General features: G+C 44.3%; 1 protein-coding gene and 1 long non-coding RNA gene across 3 annotated transcripts in view; one reads left to right on the forward strand and one right to left on the reverse strand.

Moving 5' to 3' along the window:
- Positions 1–5,633, forward strand: part of LOC144719153 (nucleolar protein 4-like) — a 141,116-nt gene extending 135,483 nt beyond the window's left edge. The window contains exon 11 of the mRNA XM_078595026.1: positions 1,279–5,633. Coding sequence (XP_078451152.1) covers positions 1,279–1,592 — 314 coding nt within the window. The 3' untranslated portion in view covers positions 1,593–5,633. The remainder of the gene's footprint in view (positions 1–1,278) is intronic.
- A 4,164-nt stretch (positions 5,634–9,797) lies between these two features.
- Positions 9,798–19,631, reverse strand: LOC144719154 (uncharacterized). 2 transcript variants are annotated; one of them, XR_013585535.1, is made up of 9 exons: positions 19,521–19,631; positions 18,597–18,702; positions 17,460–17,807; positions 16,586–16,875; positions 15,449–15,545; positions 13,902–14,001; positions 12,684–13,410; positions 11,677–12,360; positions 9,798–11,542 (listed from the first exon to the last, which is right to left on the reverse strand). It is a non-coding gene; the product is annotated as an uncharacterized LOC144719154 (long non-coding RNA). The 2 variants fall into 2 exon arrangements; XR_013585536.1 differs by having other exon boundaries at positions 18,597–18,717; positions 19,521–19,605.
- Positions 19,632–20,975: the final 1,344 nt, after the last annotated feature.

Here is a 20,975-nt window from a genome sequence, read left to right on the forward strand (position 1 = left end):
GTGTGGCGCTCAGAAGCACCGCCGTGCGGGCCAGTGTCAATCATCGCGTGCCCCACCGATACTCCACACGTGCTGTGTCTCACAAGCACATTCCACCCCCATCGTCACAGACCAGCCACCATAACCCTCAACCACGACCGCCCCCATTGTTGCCGACCTTCACCAAAACCCTTACTGCACTCACCTCACTATCCATATTACAGGTGCAGACCTTTTTGTCAATCCACTGCTGGATGAAGGCATCAGTGCGTCGCGTCTGTGCGCTTACGCGGCAGCGAGCCACCGTTCATCACCATCGCCCACATCCCCCACTCACGCACCCAGCGCATTCGGACACGTGTCGACAATTAACGCCCTCAATTATCCTGACAATGTAGTAGTTATGCCGACGCTTCAGTGGCCGCGATATTCCGTCAACGCGCGGCTCATGTGCCGCGTGATCGATAGGGCACAGTGGACAGTGCTAAACCACCTTCAAGCCCCGTGGCTTTGCGATGCGAGATACAGAAGTTCCTCACCTTGCGTGCTTCCCCCTACCTCCCAGCTGGACAGCGCCATTCATTCAAATTTTTCTTATTTGGTGAGGCTGCGCTGGCGGTGTGTGCACAATAACTACCAACAGAGTCATTCATTCAGAAACCCCATGCACAGACCCAGAGTAGGATGTTTCCCAGACACGAGGGGCGGATTGATGGCTCAATCATCAAATAAAATTGATTCGTACCTTTACGTTACGAGCGCCGAAATGTGCGGATAGGAATAATTTGTTTTTGATTCACAAACCGACGTACGAGTTCACTTGACGCTTGCTACGCCACTAGAGGCCGCGTAAACGAGTGATTAAACGAGACCAAAAAATATCCATCCTTCAATAATATCACGACCTCAAAATCATGACAGTTGCTTTCACCACGTATACAAATTCTCCAAGCAAGCCGTTCTCTTTAACTATATTTTCTGGCGAATGACGCATTGAGCGTGTCGACGGGCGTCACGCGTAGACGTTATGATGTCATGAGGGGTCGTGATGTCATCAGGGCTCATCAATAGAGTGCAGCCCCTGGTCTACAGCCCTCATTTCCAGCTCTTTATTTCGATTTCATCTCACCGACCTGCATCTCTCACGTCTCGATGGGCCACTCCCAAGAGCATTTGTGGGGCCACATGGGCCACCAGTGGTACCCTGCCCTAACCCGCGTGCCCGTGTATCTGCGAAACCCCTTCTCCTACCACGCCATCCCCCTGCTGCTGCTGCTCCTCCTCCTCCCGTCGAAACAGGCCCCACCGACCTCAGCATGAAGAAACCCCCCAGCACCTGCAGCAACACCAGCGGCAGTAACAGCAGCTCGGGCAGCAGCAGCCCCAGCCCCCCGGGCCAGGTGCAGGCCGGAGGGGCGGGGCCCACGTGCTGCAAGGCGAGCGGCGGGGGGGCCGGAGGGGGGGCCGGCGGGGGGGCCGGCGGGTGCCCCGCGCAGCTCAGCCCCACGGAGATCGGCGCCGTGCGCCAGCTCATCTCGGGGTACCGCGAGTCCGCCGCCTTCCTGCTCCGGTCGGCCGACGAGCTCGAGCATCTCATCCTGCAGCACAACTGAGCGGGCGCCATCGCCCCTCCCCCCCAATCCATCGCCGCGGGGCGAGTCATTCCGATGTCCGCCCATCCTGGCGGGCGTAGCTCCAGAGTGCGCAGGCGGTGCAACTGCGACGTCGATCAACTGGGCCAGCCCGGGCCTCCCCCCAAAGCGCGAAGTTACGTAGAGGAGGGAATTTGGACAGGAGGCGGCCATTTCATTCTACGCACGGGGGCCTGTGCCAATAACGCTACGGCAATGAGCTACTGCATGGCAATTAGTCACACTGGCGACACGTCATCATGTTAATGATGATCATTATCATCATCATGAACATCATCATCACGGGGATTTGTCCCTTGATTATGCTCAGTGCAAATGTCCATCTGCTCATCCGATGTGCCCATGCGCCTGTTGAATGTTCACCTCGCCAACATGAAACCAATGTTCATCAACAATTGATTCACGTGACAATCCATCTATCAGATGTTACAACTAATGATGCATCCTCCTAATCAATCTTATAATTCCGTGATCAATTCATCCGACTACAAATCCATTTGACATTCATCCATCAATCCATAAATCAACTTCACAATGCCTGTGCCATTTGCCTGTCAAAATTCCCATGCAACTCATCAGCCTGATTCAAAATGGATTTGTTAGAACTGAATTCTGAGTGTATGGTTTACAGCTGCATAGAAGAAAACATCTTAAAACAAAATGGCCCAATGACTTGAACATTTTTATTTTGTCATAATGTTCAAAGTGATTAATGTAATCAATGCAAAAAAAAAGAAAACATTCTTTATGGATTACCAGTTTGGTAAATGGGTCCTCTATTTATACCTTCCATTCAAAGAAAGCCAGCCATCCATCCAAGCCAACAAGCTGTGGAAAAAAAAAACCAAGATGGCATTTGAAAGCGTGCGTAATTAAAAGTGCTATACAAAAATTGAGAACTGCTTGGAAAGCGTCGGAAATACTGCCAACAAACCTGGAATCTCCGCACGAAGCCCTCGGCCTGCTATTTGACACGGCACCACGGTCACGCCTGCCTCGAGCACAAGTTGCGGCGTACGTGCAGCATTTTCCACCACCCCCCCTCCCCCCGCAGCGACTCGTTACAACTGTAGATCTTCTTAGACAATCACAACCACGCTAAATTGGGACACTCGCCAAGACGGGGGGAGGGGGGGGGACGCGCTGATTACAAAAAAAAACAGCCACTATGAAGAAAAAAAACCTACTTGCCTGAGAAATACACAATAGAATCACAATATTTTCTTAAAATTTGCTAATTTTCAACGACATTTTGTGAACGCTTCATCGAATAGTAAGGCAGCACTTCATTATGTGGACAGTGCTACGGACTGGAAGCAGAGGGGATTACGGACTCGTCGCTTGCACCAAGCCCCGAGCAGGCTTTGTCAGCATAACTATTGAATGGTTGGAGCGTTTTCCTGCAAGAGGGGGGAAATGGGGGTCAGGATTCACTGCGTATCAAACACACAGTCCTCTGTGCAATAGGTTGGACAATCATTCCATTAAAAAAAAATCAACAAATTTAAACTCGTCTTACAAATTGCCTGCGTGCAAACCGCGGGGGCAGCAGCGGCCCAGGCTTGTAACGCACCAAGGTTTTATCCGAATTACGTTTCTCCCCTTTGCCAGCAAAAAGGACCAAGGCTTTACAACAACAACAAAAAAAACCAAGGGGCTCCCCAAACTTTCACGCGACTGTGAATATGTTCTAACATCGCACTGTCATGCTGCTGTTCGCTCAAAGATGTGTTACATATCGGAGAGGTTAAAAGGGGGTTGCATAAAATGAAGAAAAATATTTCCGCAGTGCACAATCAAAACTATACCATTGCAGGTCTACACGCGGATTCTGTGCGGCTCTATTTAAGCTGAAGGCAACCAAACTAGTGCATGTGCAATATTACAGTAGTTTTAACGTCATGGGGACATACGTCAGCAAGGCAGTGCCACCAAGAAAAAGGGCCAAGGTGCTAATCCGTATACAACAGGAGAAAGCTAAGCGATGGCGAGGAGTTGAGGGAACAAGACGGGGATAACCAGGCACGGCAACGCTTGTAGTGATGAACGGAGCTAGGCACAAGCCACTCAGAAAGCCCCCCGAGTTCCGTATTGAGAGTTGTTCTACGCGCTACGGTGCGTGAAGCCATCGCAACCCGAATGCGTGCTGTGTTCACAGAGTACCTGCTTCGCAACAACAACAAGAATGTCCCCCTTGAGAAGTCGTTGCTGCTTTACAATGTTATAAGTTTACAATTATAGCGTGTACAGATTTGAAGAGGGGAAGGAAAAAAAGCGTGGGCGACAATATTAGCCCTTGGTATCTATAAGTTTACTGAAAGAAAATCGTTGGCTTTTGTATGATATAAAAACACTTTAAATATACCCATTGTAAAAAAAAAAGTGGAACGAAGTTTTTGTACAATGCGCAGGCTGCGATGAAATGGCTGTGACGTTTAATGATTCCAAAACAGGGATATAGAGTACCGTACCGTACATCCCAAAGGTTCAACAAAGCCTCCCAGGTCGAACCAGTGTTGGACAGCAGTGTAACAGCATGGTCGATTTTGCATACAAGACTCCCCACGTTGTGTTTCATTTTCATGGTGAATGTGGCACTGTATTGCTTTTAATGCCCTTAAATGTGTGACTTTGTACATGACAGCCTTATGTATATTTGATAAATATATATTAATATCGAAGGGTTTTATTTTATTTATTTCTCGATTTGGGGATGTGAAAGACTTGGCTTGTAAAACACACGATGGGTCACAGCCCTGAGGCCACATTAAAACTGCCACCTCACGCCCAAAAAAGGGCATTTGAAATATATCCACACCAGTGCTACGGAACAAAACCCGACAATTGAAAGCAAGTGGACCTAATATCTCTTGCATTACAGCTGGCAATGTCTCAAGTAACATTGCCAGGTAGAATGGAGGAGTGTTATGGAGTTCATGCCCAGACTTCCCCCCCCCCCCAAGGGCTCCCAGGCATGACCAAATCGAAGTATCAACACAGAGTTCTGACTCGCGTTACAACGTGGCCATCAGTAACCTTTTACCCAGAGGACCAATATTTAACTTAGGGACACCAACTGTTCATGGAACTAAGCCTTCATTGAAAGCACAAGATTTTGCAAGAAAGCTGTATTTAACAGTGAGTACGTAAATATGTACACGTCAAAAGTTGGACTTCATTACCATGCCGGTTCTCATAACCTGTACATGCAAATACTGGGGAGATTTTTAAACATGCAGAAGAATGAGTATCTGGTCCATACAACCAAAACCACAACTTTGGTCTGCCTACTGCGGCAATATTGGAACAAAAACACAAAGTCTCAACATCATTCTAACGTTAGTGCGCACAGCGTGGCATTCAAATTGCATTTCACTTCATTACCAATTTGCTTCTATTCTGCAAAATGGCAGCCAATGTAAGTGCTAGAGAGTCCTTGAGTTAGTCTTAAAAATAATCCAAACTACAATACTGTCTTTCGATAGAAAACGAGCTGCGATCATGCAAGGTTTTATTTGTATCAACGTTACTCTTGTGCAATGTGTTTAAGTAAAAAGCTGGTAACTGTCCAACTCTTTAGACTGCGAGTGACCCAAAGCATGTGCCCCGCCAGACGCTTATTGTTTATATATGGACTGTGTGTGCGTTTAATTTGTTTTACAAGTGAAAAAAAAGAATATTTCCATTGCTATACTACCGCAGAGCCCGATTGCTTTGCTAAATTTATTTGCATTCTATTAAGTATTTAAACGAAGGTTACATGACTGTTTTGAATCACATACGTCGGCGGTGTGTATGATAATGGTTGTTGGATGTTTGGATTTTTTTGTATATTTGCAAGCTGTGCTGGGATGTATTGCGCACACGCAATCATAGTGGTTCGCCTACAGATACTAGTGCATTTGATAGATGTTCAATATAAATTTTTGTACATTGTACCGCGGTTGCTTTTTCCTTGGTGTAAACCTAAATGAAATTTGAATAAACATCTTTTGTCCGGCATACCAGGCACAGGTGTGATAAGGCTATTGAGAATCGGGTCAAGCTACGTCAGTGCAAGACCCATGCCATTCAGTTATTTTGTGTGAAATATCCTTAATATTCAACGTTCAAATGGCTGCATGTTGAACACCATTTCACAGAGAGTGGTGCATGCATCCTCATTGCTTTGCCTATGGATAAATGCATGGTGTTTACATCTTAAAAGCCAAAAATAAGTGTCCAGACTCCCATGGAAATGTACTTCTTTACCACAATACCTATATATTTTGGCACTTTATTCATCTAATTCTGCATAGATTTTCACAACGCATATATATACACTGTATGGCTTTATAAATGTGTTTTCTGCATACTGCAGAATAGCCTATTTAAATGTATATTCCTTACACGCAAGTACTATGTAAGAGGATGTGATTTGTGTTCACAGTGCACCCATCAACCAATGTGTCCACCAAGCACACAGGCCTGCTGGACAAACACACAACGTGGAATAATGCTGCTATGCTATGCAGGAACACCAATGCTACTTTAAGATGTACTCATTCAAGTTACAAGTCAACTACATGATTTTGACACACCACCAGTACTGGTATTACATTAGATATATTAATGTCATTGGTCATATCACCTCTAACGAAATGCAGACCATATTATTTTTATGGATGATAATATATAATCTGGTTTACAAAGCATATACATGCATGTACATCTCAAGATACTGCACAAGGTAACAAAACGCACATTATTCATAACTGATTTGGGCTGGGCCATGTGACGATCGGACTCAATCTTGTGTCATTGGGACCCCCCCCCCCACAGCCAAATAGATTGTCATGAGTGCAAGCGTTTAACGTGCCAATTGATTCACCTCTATAAGTTGAAGAAATACCCTAGCAACCAAACTTAGCCCTCGTCGAGGAGGCCGCTCTCCTATCTTACAGTTACATGCTAATTTCTCACATTAATATCACTAGCCCCGGCCACTTCTTTATGACCCATTTCAAATCTTTTTAAACAGTCTGCCTCAGCAGCAGACCATGCTTTCCCACCAGATGTGCCTGAAACGTCGTGATTTATTTTATTTCATACCTATGTGACTTTACCGAAAGAACCAAAGAGTATGGATTCCTGCAGTCACGAAAGCTTCAAATCAAGATTAGATATGACTTTTAATTTGAAACTGCATAAAACATCTTCAGCACAAGAGCTATAACAATCCAGGAATTCAGTTGGCTCGGACCCCCTGAAAGATTAAACACTTGTACACTTAACAATTTGTATGGCTGTGCCCAATGCTGGGGGGTTCCTAACGACACAGATTTGGTTCGATCATGTTGCAGCCAAATCCAAATATCTATTCGGAATCACATTGGCTATGAACACCTTCCTTGACAAGTTCAATATACACGTAGACGATACAGGAAAATACAATTAAAAGACTTTGGCAAATGGGAGTAGTTGCACAACACTAATAATTAACGGACTTCACGTGTAAACATCTTGTAATGGATGTGAATACGTGATCGACCTCGCGATGCAACCATCCATCCAACACCGTCAGTATTGTACATGTGTTGGATTGGTCGTTGCATCGCAAGAGTCGAGAGGTGGCAGTTCACGGGGAGGGCTTCGTCCAGCAGTGGATTGATCAGCTGATCATTTATTGGGTGGAATTGTCTCCACGTACAAGAAAAGGGATTTACAACTTGTTTTCCTTGAGACTATGACAGTGTTTATTACCTTAAACTTCCTTTTAGTCTTATTCACCAAACGAGAGATGTACACAAACCATCGTAATACCATTCACCGGGGCTCTCCTGCACATATAAAAGTCGTACGGTCATGTGGTTATAGATGCACAACACCAATCGATAAAGCACTCTCCATTGAGTGCTGCAACTGAGAGCCTGAGTTAGCTGGGGGAAGTGCATTGCAACCCCTTCAAGTGTCCACGTTTACCGACTAAAGGCTTCCACGCAGCGTGGCAGGACAGCCAATTTTCAGAACTGATTGTAACGAGGCCGCTTTCAAAGCACGGCAGAGCCATGTGAACACAAATGCACACGTGGACATGCCGCACACAGACTTCCATTCATCCCATACTCGGGGGATCTTGCCAATGCAAACGATTTGCAACAAAAAAACCCATATAAACATGTCGCAAATTGCAATTCAAAGCCGAGAAACCCCATACTGAGACGCAACCTCAACAGAGAAGTGACGCCGGCAATTGCACGAGCACCCTCAATGCCACTGATTGCTCTGCGTGGCGCGCTGTCCCCCCCACCCCCGCCTTGCCCTGCATCCCTTACCAATGCATCAACAGCTGATATGGCGCCACCTTTGAAACGTACAGTATTACTGCAAGAGGAATGCAAATGTCAATTGTGTTGATCACGCCATTGCCGAGCAAACTCTTAAAGGTTATTTGGTCTACTCTTCCACGTTGAACAAACGTGTTGGAAGAGACGGGCGTACACCCACTCTTCATTACACGCGAACTGACGATTGACTGCGGTCTACAATGCTCTGCGGACAGAGGTAGTAAGATTTGAGAAACTTTCATCGTTTCAGCTGCCGTGCCGGGAGATAAAATCGGACCGACACCCTCCGGATTGTCTCGTGCTAACCATCACAACCTGGCAGCTCTGTCCATGTACAGTCACCTTAAACGTTCACTGCGCTTGTAAATTGAAATGTAGAAATTGTAAAGCACAAGCATGGTCCACAACATGAAGAATTAAAGATTAAGCAAAAAAAAATCAATACCAGATAATCCTACCCTATCCAGCCTGTAATTGAAATACTGCTTCTTGAATGGCGTGTTGAAAAAGTGTATACATTCAATTGATAAAAAATATTTATATATACATCGCGATTATTAGGCCATATTAAAGTGACCTAATGATGTAATTGTGAAGTGGCAAATCTAGCAATGTCAAGCAGCAGAATCAAATTGTTTATTGAACTAGTCACATCTTGTCAAATAACATTCCGAGACCTGGCTATCAAAGATAGCACCTTCGCACATTATATATTAGGTTCTTCGTTTTGTACTGCAAATGTAGTGAACACTACATTTCCCGAGGACGGCCTCTTACACCTTTGAGTCGCGATGGTTATTTGACCGCACTTCGCCAAGCTGGCAAGCGTTACACGTCTGAGGGTGACACGTCTCAGAGCATCTATATATATCAAATCGCAAATCTGTCTGTCTGTGTGTGGCCGGACCATACGCAGTTTCATTGGACGAAATGTGAGGGATTTGCGAGACACGATTGGTCCGTTTGGTTTTCATAGCGCTGCGATTGGCACGTTCATCGAGGGCGTGGCGGAGTAGCGCAGTTGGTAGCGCCCTCGCTTCCCGAGCCAAAGGTCGATCCCCGCGTCCTTCACAGGCGAATATATTTTTTAATCCTTTATATTAAGTTCGCTGCCACGCATATAAAGAATTTATAGTGAAAAACTTTGTTTTTACGGGTTATATTTATTATTTCTTACTGCAGAGCGGCCGAGGAGATCGTGGCTGGGGGGGGGCAGGGGTAGCAGCCCAACCCCAGCCTGCCAAGGTGACACCTTGGCCGGCTGGGTAATCTAGGCGAGGCCGGAGGCTCTGCACGGGACTAGGCCTCACCACGCCACTCTGTCAGGTGAGTACTTTGTGCTATACAGTCCATAAATACTGCTATAGAGTCAGCATGTACTGCTGCAGTGAAAGCAGGTACCACCAGTCAGTACGCACTGCAGTTACATTATTAAGAGTAGTTTTGAAATATTTTTAAAACCCGGGCAACGCCGGGTACTTCCTGCTAGTCAAAGTATAAAACAATTGATTTTGCTGCTCTGCCCTCTACTGCCCATCACGAAGCCTCGCAGCCCTATAACAATCTCTCGTCTCCAAATTAGAGGACTCGTTCAAACCCCATGACGTATGGTGGTCACTTATCCATGCACCGTAATTCATGAGCAAATATTATTTGACTGGCCATTAACTGTACTTATAGACAGCTGTGCAAGCATCCTGTCAGATGTCGACTGGATAGCAATTTGGGAAGCTGTCACGTTCCAGCTGCCAAAAACATCGCCAGAGAAGTGGGACGTTTCACTCCCGTCTCCTTAATCATGCCCTCATGAACACATTAGGCATGTTACTTAAACTTAATGTAATATTACAGACTTAAAATGTTACTTTTATTTACATGTTAAGGTTTTTGTCCCAATACAGGTGTTCCCCGGTTTACAAAAGGGACACGGTGTTCTTGAAAAAGAACACGTGTAACGCAATTTCCTTAATCAGAAATCCTTTCCCATTAATTTAATACAAAAACATTAGGGACGTGTTAAGGACAATCATTCCAACTCTACTCCTAACGTATAAAAATACACCTATATCACTTTTTACAATATAAAACTAATAATGAACAAATTTTAAGATTGAATCAAAATGAATTTTAAATCAACAATTCACCTTTTTGGGGAAATCGCCAAAAGATGTCCATGTTGGAATGCCTGGAAAGGTGATGTGGACGCTGTAGCAGATGGATGACAGCTGCCCGGGCGGCTCTTGTTTGATGCCATGGGAAAGTTCGTTCACGTGGAAATTCGATTTCGTGAATCAAAAGTGTACATAATTTGCCAATTGCGTTGACGTGAATTTTCGTAAACCCAATGTTCATAAAATCGAAGGATACTTATCCTTTAATATTAACAGGTTTTAAATAACACTTGAAAGAGAAACTCGTGTTAAACAAAATGTTACTTTTTTCATAATTTTTTTGACATCATGGGACTTCCTTTGCTTTGTTTTACTTGTCCAAGACATCTGAGATGGCCGGTGACTTGGAAGATAAAATACTGAGCTGGCAACCTTTGAGAGGGTTGATGGTTTCAATCCAGTTACCAACGCCTACACAAATTGCCTACATTAAATCTTGCTAAATTTCAGCTGTGAGAAATACAAAAATATATCGGTTTGATGGTAATGTACATCTCATAGCAGACTTCTCACCCTACTGTGTAAAGTTCTCACCTACTGTGTAATGTGTAAAAGGCCACTCGATGCATGTTTCAGAAGTCCTGTGAAAAATAACTTCCATGGGATATTGTCAGACACTGGGCACACCACTCTGAGATTTACGAACTGAGTCATCATCTCTTGACATTGCACCAATCACACACTTTGTAATACATGGGGGGGGGGGAATTGCTTTTTTTTTTAAACAAAGGAATAGGTTTAAATTTAAGATATAACTTAAAGAGGCTTGTCTCATTTCTCAAATTAATTTTGGTTCACATCACACCAATGTAGGACCTTTACAAAAGCATTGCTTCCTTGAACCTCTTCTGAGAAGGCACCTCAACAAACACACCTGAATTTCTACACTTCTTGCCAGCCAACTGAGGCTCTGCAGATTCCAGAAGATCTTTGTGGCCAGGCGCTCAAGAACTACCTGCGGAAGTGCCACACTACTAGCACACTGCACGGCCGGCACACTCTTGCATGTATGTAAAGGCAAGGGGCATGAGTGAGGGTGCGCCAGGAGGGCAGAATCTGCAGGTGCGTGGGCTTCCATCAGGCGTGCAGGCAATCGTTGCCTCTATTGCATTGGCTCGTCTGCATGGCTTCTCGCTGGCAATGGCGAATTGGCTATCTCCCGCAAAACTATCTGGTCCCCTTCAACATTCTTACAGCTGGCTCGGTGGCCGTGTAGTAAACGATTGGGAGGCGTCGGCAGCAGAGTAGATGGCAAGTGGAAGGGAATGTTCTCAGAGCGCCAAGGCGCTGTGTGCGCAGCCACGCCAAAGCCTGACAGTCCGCTGTTCGCGAGATGCCCAGGCTCCAAGTGCATTCTTTTAGACTCCATAGACACTGGAACATCCGCAGTGTGTGCAGTGGATGCACCTTGAGGCTGAAAATTGAAAAACAACCGAGCAATATGACCATTGAAACAAATATTCCATATCTTTTAAGGTATTTAAAAGCATCGTAACATGAAATTACATGACTCTTAAGAAGAATCGATGACTACATTGCCACTTTTACCTTGACAAGGGCGAGCCTGACAGAAGGCAAGAGCAGGAGGCTGATCTGAGGGAGCTCCGGTTCATCTCCCAGCAGGGGGTAATTTGGGTACAGACGCTTGCGCGAGGTTGCAGACAAACACATCCAATCGATGGAGTTCCTCTTCGAGTGAGGCAGCGGGAGAGCAGACTTTGCGGCTTGCTTTGGTGTCAGGGCAGAACTCTGCGAGAGTGGGGTCGGGGTCATGGGCTCGCTGTGCGTTTTCACTCTTTGTTCTTCGACATTGTCAGATATGCCGCCTTTCGTTGGGCTTTCATCAAAACCTTTTTCTGCGGTTCCCTTGCACACCAACAGCTCACGTGTGATCTTGGGGAAGTTTAAATTCTCATTCAGATGCTTCTTTGCTACAATACGTCCATTTTCACCTCCCTTTTTTGGAAATGCATTGTGCAATAATGCATCTACGTGAACTGCTGATCGGGTTGCGCTCCGTTGCTTTCTGTGTGTGAATTTTGTAGTAAACTTTTTTCTACGTTGCTTCCTGACATTTTTCTGCATTTTCAAGTCACAACTTGCTTTGGATCGAGTATTCGATTCATCACAGAGAACAATACTTTGACCTTCTCGGTAATTTGACAACTTGTTAACTTTGTAAATTGTGGATGCTTCAGAAAAAACTTGAACAGGGAGGCGAACAATTGTAACCTGAAACAGAGAACATATTTGCGTATGCTTTTAGCAATATTACAATCGTGCGGTATTAAAGTTTTGTTTTTGGAAACGTGTTTTTTCATATTGACTGTGTAAAACAACACAAAACCTAAATTACAACAAAGACCTTATGAAATATTGACTGAGAAGTTTTAACATACAAAACATCAATTCTACAGCAAACCATATTAAAAATGGCTTTTAAACACAAAATGTAACTTCAGGGTAAAATTACAGAATACAGAATCGATCACTTTTTTTCTCATCTCCTTATTTAATTATACACTAGTCAGAAAAGCTGGAGCGTGCTTACTTACAGTGACAGGTCTGATGTTAACAGATGACTTGGGTTCATTGGTGCTCACAGACAGGCAGGCATCAGTCTTCAATCGCTTGTCACGATGCCTCACAGGCAGCACCCTCTTTGCTGGCCGAGAGGGCGTTGGCAAGGTGAAGCTTTCCTCCTCGCACAAACTTCTGGCAGCGGCCTTCAACGCCTTTTTATTCATCAACGGACTTTTTTCTTTCGACAACGGGCGTTGCGATTTTGAGTTTTTCCACATTCCTGACCAAGAGCTCTCTCCAAGCTTTTCTCTCCAGTCCTCAAGTTCTTCAGATTTGTCAGTAACTTGCAAAGGAATGTGGAGACCACCTGCTGTGGCACGAGACGTGCGTGCGCGAGATGTGCGTGCGCGAGACATGTCTGAGCGAGACATGTCTATATGCATGCTCTTCACAAGTCGTGCCATCTCATTCCTTTTTACATTTTTGGAGGACCTTTTGTGGAGGCAACCATTCTTTATTGGCTGTATTTCCTTTCGCCACTTGCCACTGCCCACCACTTTCAGTGGCAGACAATTTTCCAACCTCACAGTGCAAGGTGGTAGGCTCAACACTGAATCCTTGCAGTTTCCAGAAACTGTACGGTTGTGCTGGGTGCTGAGGACCTTCTTCACTTCGTCTCTAACGACTGAAAAAGCACCTCTTGTACCTGATTTACACCGAGAGGTAGATAGTGCATCTCCACCGACAAACTCTCCAACGCTGTAAATCAGACACGAGAAAAAAAACTGGAGGTATTTTTTTTGTCCTTTTCAACAAATAATCATATCAATTTAAAATGCATAATTTTGCTTGTGAAATACCCGTGAAAATTATGTTGCACGAATCTATAAATGTATAGATGCTCCTCCAACATGTCCCACTTTCTAAGATTTACTACATTTTTGCAACACATTGTTACCAAGCATTGCTCAACAATGCATACACTGCAACTACCAACATCCACGACCGATAATTATATTTATATAAAAAAACATGTTTTGTTTGTTAAAAAGTTTCTCAATTATTCCAATTGAAGCTGCTCAGGTATAACGGAAATCACAACTCTACGATTCCTGTGTTTAACAGCGAGGTCCGATCTATGAATCGATGCATTCAAGCATGTTACTCTCCTTTTCCCAACACTGACCACCAGCGCTACTACACGCAATCAATGATGTACAAGCGTTTCCATAACGGTCAGATAAACGTACTTTCTGTGCAGCGAGTCCTGAGCATGTGCCTCATGTACAGACAAGCGCGCCTTCTTCGCCAGTCCATTCCTGATGCACTGCTGCGCATTCGATTCTTCTCCTGTGAACAGGTAAAAATCAAATGCAGTAATTACAAAGGCAAAGAAACACGAAAAGGATATTTTAATAATGCAACTAAAAGAAAACCAAAGAGTACATGAGTTTAAAATGCTCTTTTATCAGAATGGGGAAAAAAAACAACAAACAGGGAGGGAGCAATTTTGTGTATTTTGTTAGCAACCTATATTTAACCTGCAAATTAAGATTTTTTTTTCTCACAAGACAATTTACCTGCTCAAAATTTTTTTTTTATTCAAGACTACAGTAAAAAAAACGATACATTGTGGAGTCACAGAGTTAGCTTGGACTGAGATATAGATATTTATATGTAAATACATATTATGAGATCAATGAAATGACTGAAAAAATACAAAATACCTTGTAAACAACATACCCTCTCTGATGGAACAAGTTAGAAAATATTATCCAAACAAGACAAATATACGCTACAAATACACTAAGCTAGAATGCCAAACTTGATTTGAAGCTTTCGTGACTGCAGGAATTACTCTTTGGTTATTTCGGTAAAGTCACGTAGAAAGAAAATAAATTAAATAATAGAAAACGACGTTTCGATTGCAACACAAGCAACCGTCATCAGGTGGAACTAAATTTGAGAGAGAGACAAAACACAGACATGGAGACACACAGACAGACACACAAGCAGAGAGACACAACACAGAGACAAACAGAGAGACACAACATAGACACACAGAAACCCAATGCCTCTGTGTCGAGGCCTTAAAAGAGAGGGCGGGGTAGGCAGAGAACGAGGTGGGTCTGCTGGGGCAGCTGCTGGAGCAGAGAAATTAGCATGTCAATGAATCCACCCCGAAGCGACCAAGGGAAAGAAGAACGAATGATAGCCTGGTAAAATTTTAGAGAGAGAAAGTTTGAGAAAACAAAATGTAGGGCCATTCCACCTTCTTTCCCTCGGTCGCTTCGGGGTGGATTCATTGACATGCTAATTTCTCTGCTCCAGCAGCTGCTCCAGCAGACCCACCTCTCTATTTGCCCAACCCACCCCCCTCTCTCTATTTAAGGCCTCGACACAGAGGCATTGGGTTTCTGTGTGTCTATGTTGTGTGTCTGTCTGTGTGTCTGTGTTGTCTCTCTCTGCTTGTGTGTCTGTCTGTGTCTCCGTGTCTGTGTTTCGTCTCTCTCTCAAATTTAGTCCTACCTGATGACGGTTGCTTGTGTTGCAATCGAAACGTCGTACTCTATTATTTAATTTATTTTATACCTACGTGACTTCACCGAAAGAACTAGAATGCCAACTCTACTGCACAACTTACGGTTATTTGAAAACTATCGTATTCTAGGGTGTACAGTCACAGTTGAGTCACACCAAAAAGATAACCGAATTTCTTGAGAGAATAAATCAACCGCTCATGAATAGTGAAGCAAGGTGTTGTCGTCTCAAGTTCTTGAGATTACGGTTTCCTTACCCTCTGCCAGACGTTCTTGCCAGTCCAGTGCCGCATACGAGAAAAACTCATTGCATAGAGCAGAACTGCCGAGCTGTAAACTCCCATCGTCCCCAAGCTGTCGGGAAGGCAGCAAGAAAAAAAGGTACAAGCTGTGAAACAAACCGGTGGTGCGAAGCGTGCAGAAATCAACAGCCTGCAGCCATAGCAGTATGCATTATTGATTGCAGTGTTGCATTGGAGAGTGCTGCTGCGTGACTTACTTCCTTGGTTAGCATGAATGCTGCAGTGGGGGACTGGTGTAAACTAAGGGAAGGCATGCTTTATGGTTTACACCATACAACAGTGCTTACCACTGCAGCAGTTTTGTATTTCAGGGGGCTAACATTTGATTTCATAAACATGTTGGGATAAAGGGAAATTATGAAATCCCTTGCAGCTATAAGGCATTGCCATGTAGATTCCTGCATTGGACATACCCTGAATAGCTCTTTTACAAAATGACCACAAAAACAAATGTGCTTTGCTAATAAACATTTAAAAGAGAAAAGGTACAAAATGTAACCAGTTCTCTTGACACTGCTCTGAATTTCATATCGCATTGTTTTATTGCTGACAATTTCACATTTAGACGTGAAAATATTAAGTTGTCTATTAATATGCAGTGTAAAAGAATAGAAGCGTATATTAAGATTTAAAATTCAGAATTAATGCACCTTGCAATCTGATGAAATACCCCATCAACATCACCAGGTAAATTAAGAAATTCTACACACCGTAAAGTATTTTAAAGTTATCACTGTTTCATACCTAGTATAATTACGAGACGCCTAGCATTTTCCTAATTTAGCCAAGATGCATGCACACGACAGTGTACTTTGATTATGTCACCGAGACAATAGATTTTAAATGAAAATCCTGGCTTCAAAATGTATCAAATATGAAGGGGGCAATTCAGATGTATAACATTTTTCGAATTCTCTCTCTCAACATCATGCTAAGATCAGACCAACTATATCCGTCCGTGTCAGCCACTGGAGATATTTTGCAACCAAAAAATCGTCACAAGCTATGGGAAATACCACATCAGGTATTTTCAAGCAAGTGGCCAGTTTTGAGTCTTGTAACACTCGTTAATAGTTGTAATATTGTACACACCTGACGGTCCGGCTCTGGCAGCAGCAACAGAAGACGTTGTTGGCACGCGGTCGGAAGTTTCCTAAATGATTCGTGGCTCATGAGCGAGCGAAGGTTGGCATTCTGGAGAGAAGTCACGAGGCTGTTGAACTCAGAGTCCTTGTCATCTTCTTTGCTCTCCCAGTAACGCAGCAGACGATGGTCATCCGATTTCAAACTGGCCTTGTTCGTATTCAAACCCTGCCATAGGTTTCCAGAGGATGGATGTTTTTCTCCTGAGCTGCCCTTGTACAAACAGTAACCTGCATTCACTTCAACAATGAAAAGGAACTGTTATATGTGAGCACATTGTGTGAGGAACTAATATTTAAATTCAGGTTTTTCTAATGTACCATTAGCAAAAGAATAAGTTACCAATATTTTGTATTTGATTTAAATGTAACTTAATTGTTTTAAAGTTAATGCACGGCCAAATAATGTACATATATTAGTTGAATATATGTAAACATATATAATTACGAGAAACACTTCATACTATTTATTAGTGAATTCGCTTGTTTAATTAGGAAAGCCTCAGAGCCTCAGGACACTTTTTCAGGTGGTTGCTGTCAAGTTTTCACAATAAAGGGCAAAGAGTGTGATATGTTTTAGTTGAACATTACATCAAAACATGCCCTGCCAACATAACACAGCTATGTTGCATGCAGTCATAAAAATGTTAACAATGCTGCAATTTTAGCGCAGCAATTTCATTTAGCTGCACCGTATTAAGATAACTTTAAGTTCACAGGAAAAGTGTGAAATTAATGTTATTCCAATACTATTCCACTTTCAGTACGGCACTGCAAAGCACATTTCCAGACTGCAAAGGGGCAACGTATAATGAGTTCCTTACCTGTATTTAACTCAAGTCTGTGCAGAACCACAGACAACCCACGAGTGGTCTCCTTGGGCATGCCTGCTGCTTCTTGTCCACCATGGGGGCTGTCCGATTTGAGGCCGCGAGAATCAGTAATTGGCAACTTGGGGCTGGGAGATTTGGCACCGAGTAATTTAGGCCAGAAATTTGCAGTGGGCAGGGTGGAGAGCTGGGGAGAGGAATACTTGGGCTGTTGTTGACCCCGAGTGGTCTCCAGTGCAGTAGGTTGACGCGCCGGGGATTTGAGTGGTGAGAGCAACCGCTGCTCTCCACTGATGTCGCAGAATGTCCCAAGCAGCACCACAGCCTGTGGCATCTTCACATCTGACGGAGAGAAACACTCATTTTTCATGCTTTTTGTTTTTAAATCTACCATTGACATTCATCACCTGCTGCTGCTGATGAGACTGAATTACAATCTCCAATGCACATCATACAAACTTTACACTTTAGGAAACAGTATGTCAAACTAAAAATCTCAAATCTCTCCACACACTTGTTAATGCTTCTATTTCGTTTAGTAAATCACAAACAGCAGGTCACTTGCAGGTTTACCCCATCTACTTGTTTGCATAATTTCACCTTGAGATTTTATTAGAGATCCCTACCAACATAAATCGAATTGCTCGCATATAACAACAATGTCATTAAGCAATGTTTTATGCTAGAACAGACTGCCTTTGGGAAAAAAATAGACACTTAATATTGTCGACTGCAATATAAAATACATCTTAAAAGATCTCATTTATTTTTCTGCATAATTCTAAACCATTGAGGTGTGTAAACGGAAGTTTTGACAAAGCTGCAGAACTGATAAAGGCCGCACATTTTTCATTTTGATGTCACTTTAAACATATTTTATGAAACGTCCCTTCTGTAATAACCTCGTGTTATACGAATATCTTTAGAAACAAACATTTAAATCAACGTCACAACTTTGAGCAGCTTCCGTCGTGAGGGTGAACACGGTACAGCGATAATGTGCTCAAATGTATCTCTCTCTTTAGGCGTTTTAGCTTTCTCTCCTCTCTGAAATGGCTCAAGCTGTACACATCTATTGGGCAATGCAGATTGGTACACCGTGCCACGAAGAACTGCAGTAGCCACACTCACCTGGGCCTTCGTTTTCTGCTCCACCTGTATTCAGGTAACTTTGTGCTCTGGTGTCACGAGCCACCTCCCTTCGTACTCGGCCTGTCTTTACATGCGTTAATCGTCCCTGCAAAACCACAACCTCACCAATAAAAGAGCATTCAATTAGCCACTGAGGAGAATTTAAATGCAAAGATATGTGAATATTCCGCGTTGGTGGGCGGGGGGGAGGACACCAGTTGAGAAGATAATGAAAAGATTCGTCAAAGCGCGGCATTTGAAACAGCACAGAGGGCAATGCAAATTAGCATCTGAGTGAGGGCTCAAACCGGGTCAACAAAGCCTGAATCAACGCACACCAACTGTACAGCGTCGTCCACATGTATTGACCCCCATATAACTTTCTAAAAAGGTACTATATATTTTTTTAAGCAGGGTTTATTTAAAACAGACATTAAATATAAGGGGATAATTGTTAGGGGTCCTTAAATTGGGGGTTACAAGACATCTGGACCACCCTGTACATCAAGTACCCGATCGCAGTGTTTACGAGGTACAACTATTAAGCCCCCAAGTAGCCACGCTACTAAACAACACATTCGTCAGCACGATACATCCCATGTATTACCACACCATGTACATGGACACCCGTTATGATGACAAACAACAACATTAAACACGGCATCATGAGCGTGGTTGCGGAAAATAGAAAAGAATAGCGGCGAATCTGCGCGCACTCCCAGAAGGCCGTCGTGGGAAGCAGACGATGTTGTGATACAATACTTTTGTTAGCCGTCGTCAAAGTGTAAAGAGGCATGCGAATGATTACAGTCCGCGCCCGTCGATATTGCTCGACGTAAGGAGCGCGGAGACCTCGGTGGCCCCGTAGTGTACGAAGGCGAGAGAGCGAGAGAAAGTTTATTGGACGTCCGCGTTAAAATTCACCGCATCGTCGACATCGGCCCTCAACGAGACGCAGATCGCCGCGGAAGAAGCCTAAGGAGCTCGCGCGTCACGACGCGACTTCGCGGTGACGTCACGCGCGGAATAACAAACACCCGCGCGGGTGACGTCACGCGCGGGATTATTAAAAAAACTCTCGCGGATGACGTCACGCGCGGAATAAAAACACTCGCGGGTGACGCCACGCGCGGGATAAAAAAACACTCTCGCGGGTTAACGTCACGCGAGGGCTAAAACACTAAAAACTCGCGGGTGACGTCACGGGGGGGGAAGTTTTTCGCTGTAAACACCGAGGCGATGACGTCACCGCGGAGCTCGTGCGCGCGACCTCGCGAGGCGTTGAGGTTCAAATTGCACCCCCAACGTGAACCCCGCCACGTGACCCCGAAGCAGCACGCCGCCACAGAAGAAAAGCGACGTTTCGGGCGATGGCCCTTCTCGTCAAGCGCTATCAGGAATGGTAATGTCCCGAAACCTCGCCTTTCCAGTGATGACGTAGAACGCCGAGGCAACGTTTATCCCAATGGTTCCAATCATACGGCAGCGAGTTTACTGGGCTAAATGACCATTTTAAAATCTAATTAGGAGATAAATTCTCAGCCCAGACCCTCACACAGGTAGTAGAAGACCGTCTCTCCCAAGGAGTGATTACCCCCCACCCACGCAAAGCCTTGGCAGATTCTAAGTTTTTACCTGCAGAAATTCGCACCAACAATTACCGATTCGCTTTTATTTTACCACTTAAGGCCCCAACGAGCCGTTAACAAGCAATTTTTTCGGAGGTGATCTGGCCATCATGAAATGCCAGCTCAATATGTGGCTTGTCATCACGCAGACATGTCTTGCGGCCCAAATACTCTCAAAGGCGTGGTGTTGATTCTAAATCGGGGAGGTAAATACCCCCCACGATTTGAAATCAATGCGACAAAGGGGAAAAGAGAGAGACGCAAACTCCAAATATACTGCAGATCATGTTTTAACATCTTAACACCTGTTTTGTTGCCAGGAAAAAGGGGAAAACCTATTCTCATATACAGCAGGTGTCAGCAGTCAGGGTCGGCATCGAGCCCACGACCACCTCGCACACCGTGGCGAGCGAGTTCACACCTCGCCATTCGCGTCGTACAGAATGCGAATAAAATAACAGAGGTCTCCCTTCCGATGGGTTGTGTAATCAATGATTGTGTTATTTACGCGGGTCTATCCACTATTGTCAACTATCGATGAAAATCGATCATCGTGGCGATTCAAGCGTATGAGAAACCGTTCACGGCACACCTCTGGCGGGAGTTACACTCAGACTTATTTTCTACCTACGTGACTTTACCGAAAGAACCAAAGAGTATGGGTCCCTGCAGTAACGAAAACTTCAAATCTAGATTACACTCAGGCCAACAAGAGTCATGACGGCGGCCAGGGCGACTCCACACAAAACGT

Source organism: Lampetra planeri, chromosome 5 (genome assembly GCF_965212315.1).
Source record: "Lampetra planeri chromosome 5, kcLamPlan1.2.h2, whole genome shotgun sequence".
In the NCBI taxonomy this organism is placed as follows: domain Eukaryota; kingdom Metazoa; phylum Chordata; class Hyperoartia; order Petromyzontiformes; family Petromyzontidae; genus Lampetra; species Lampetra planeri.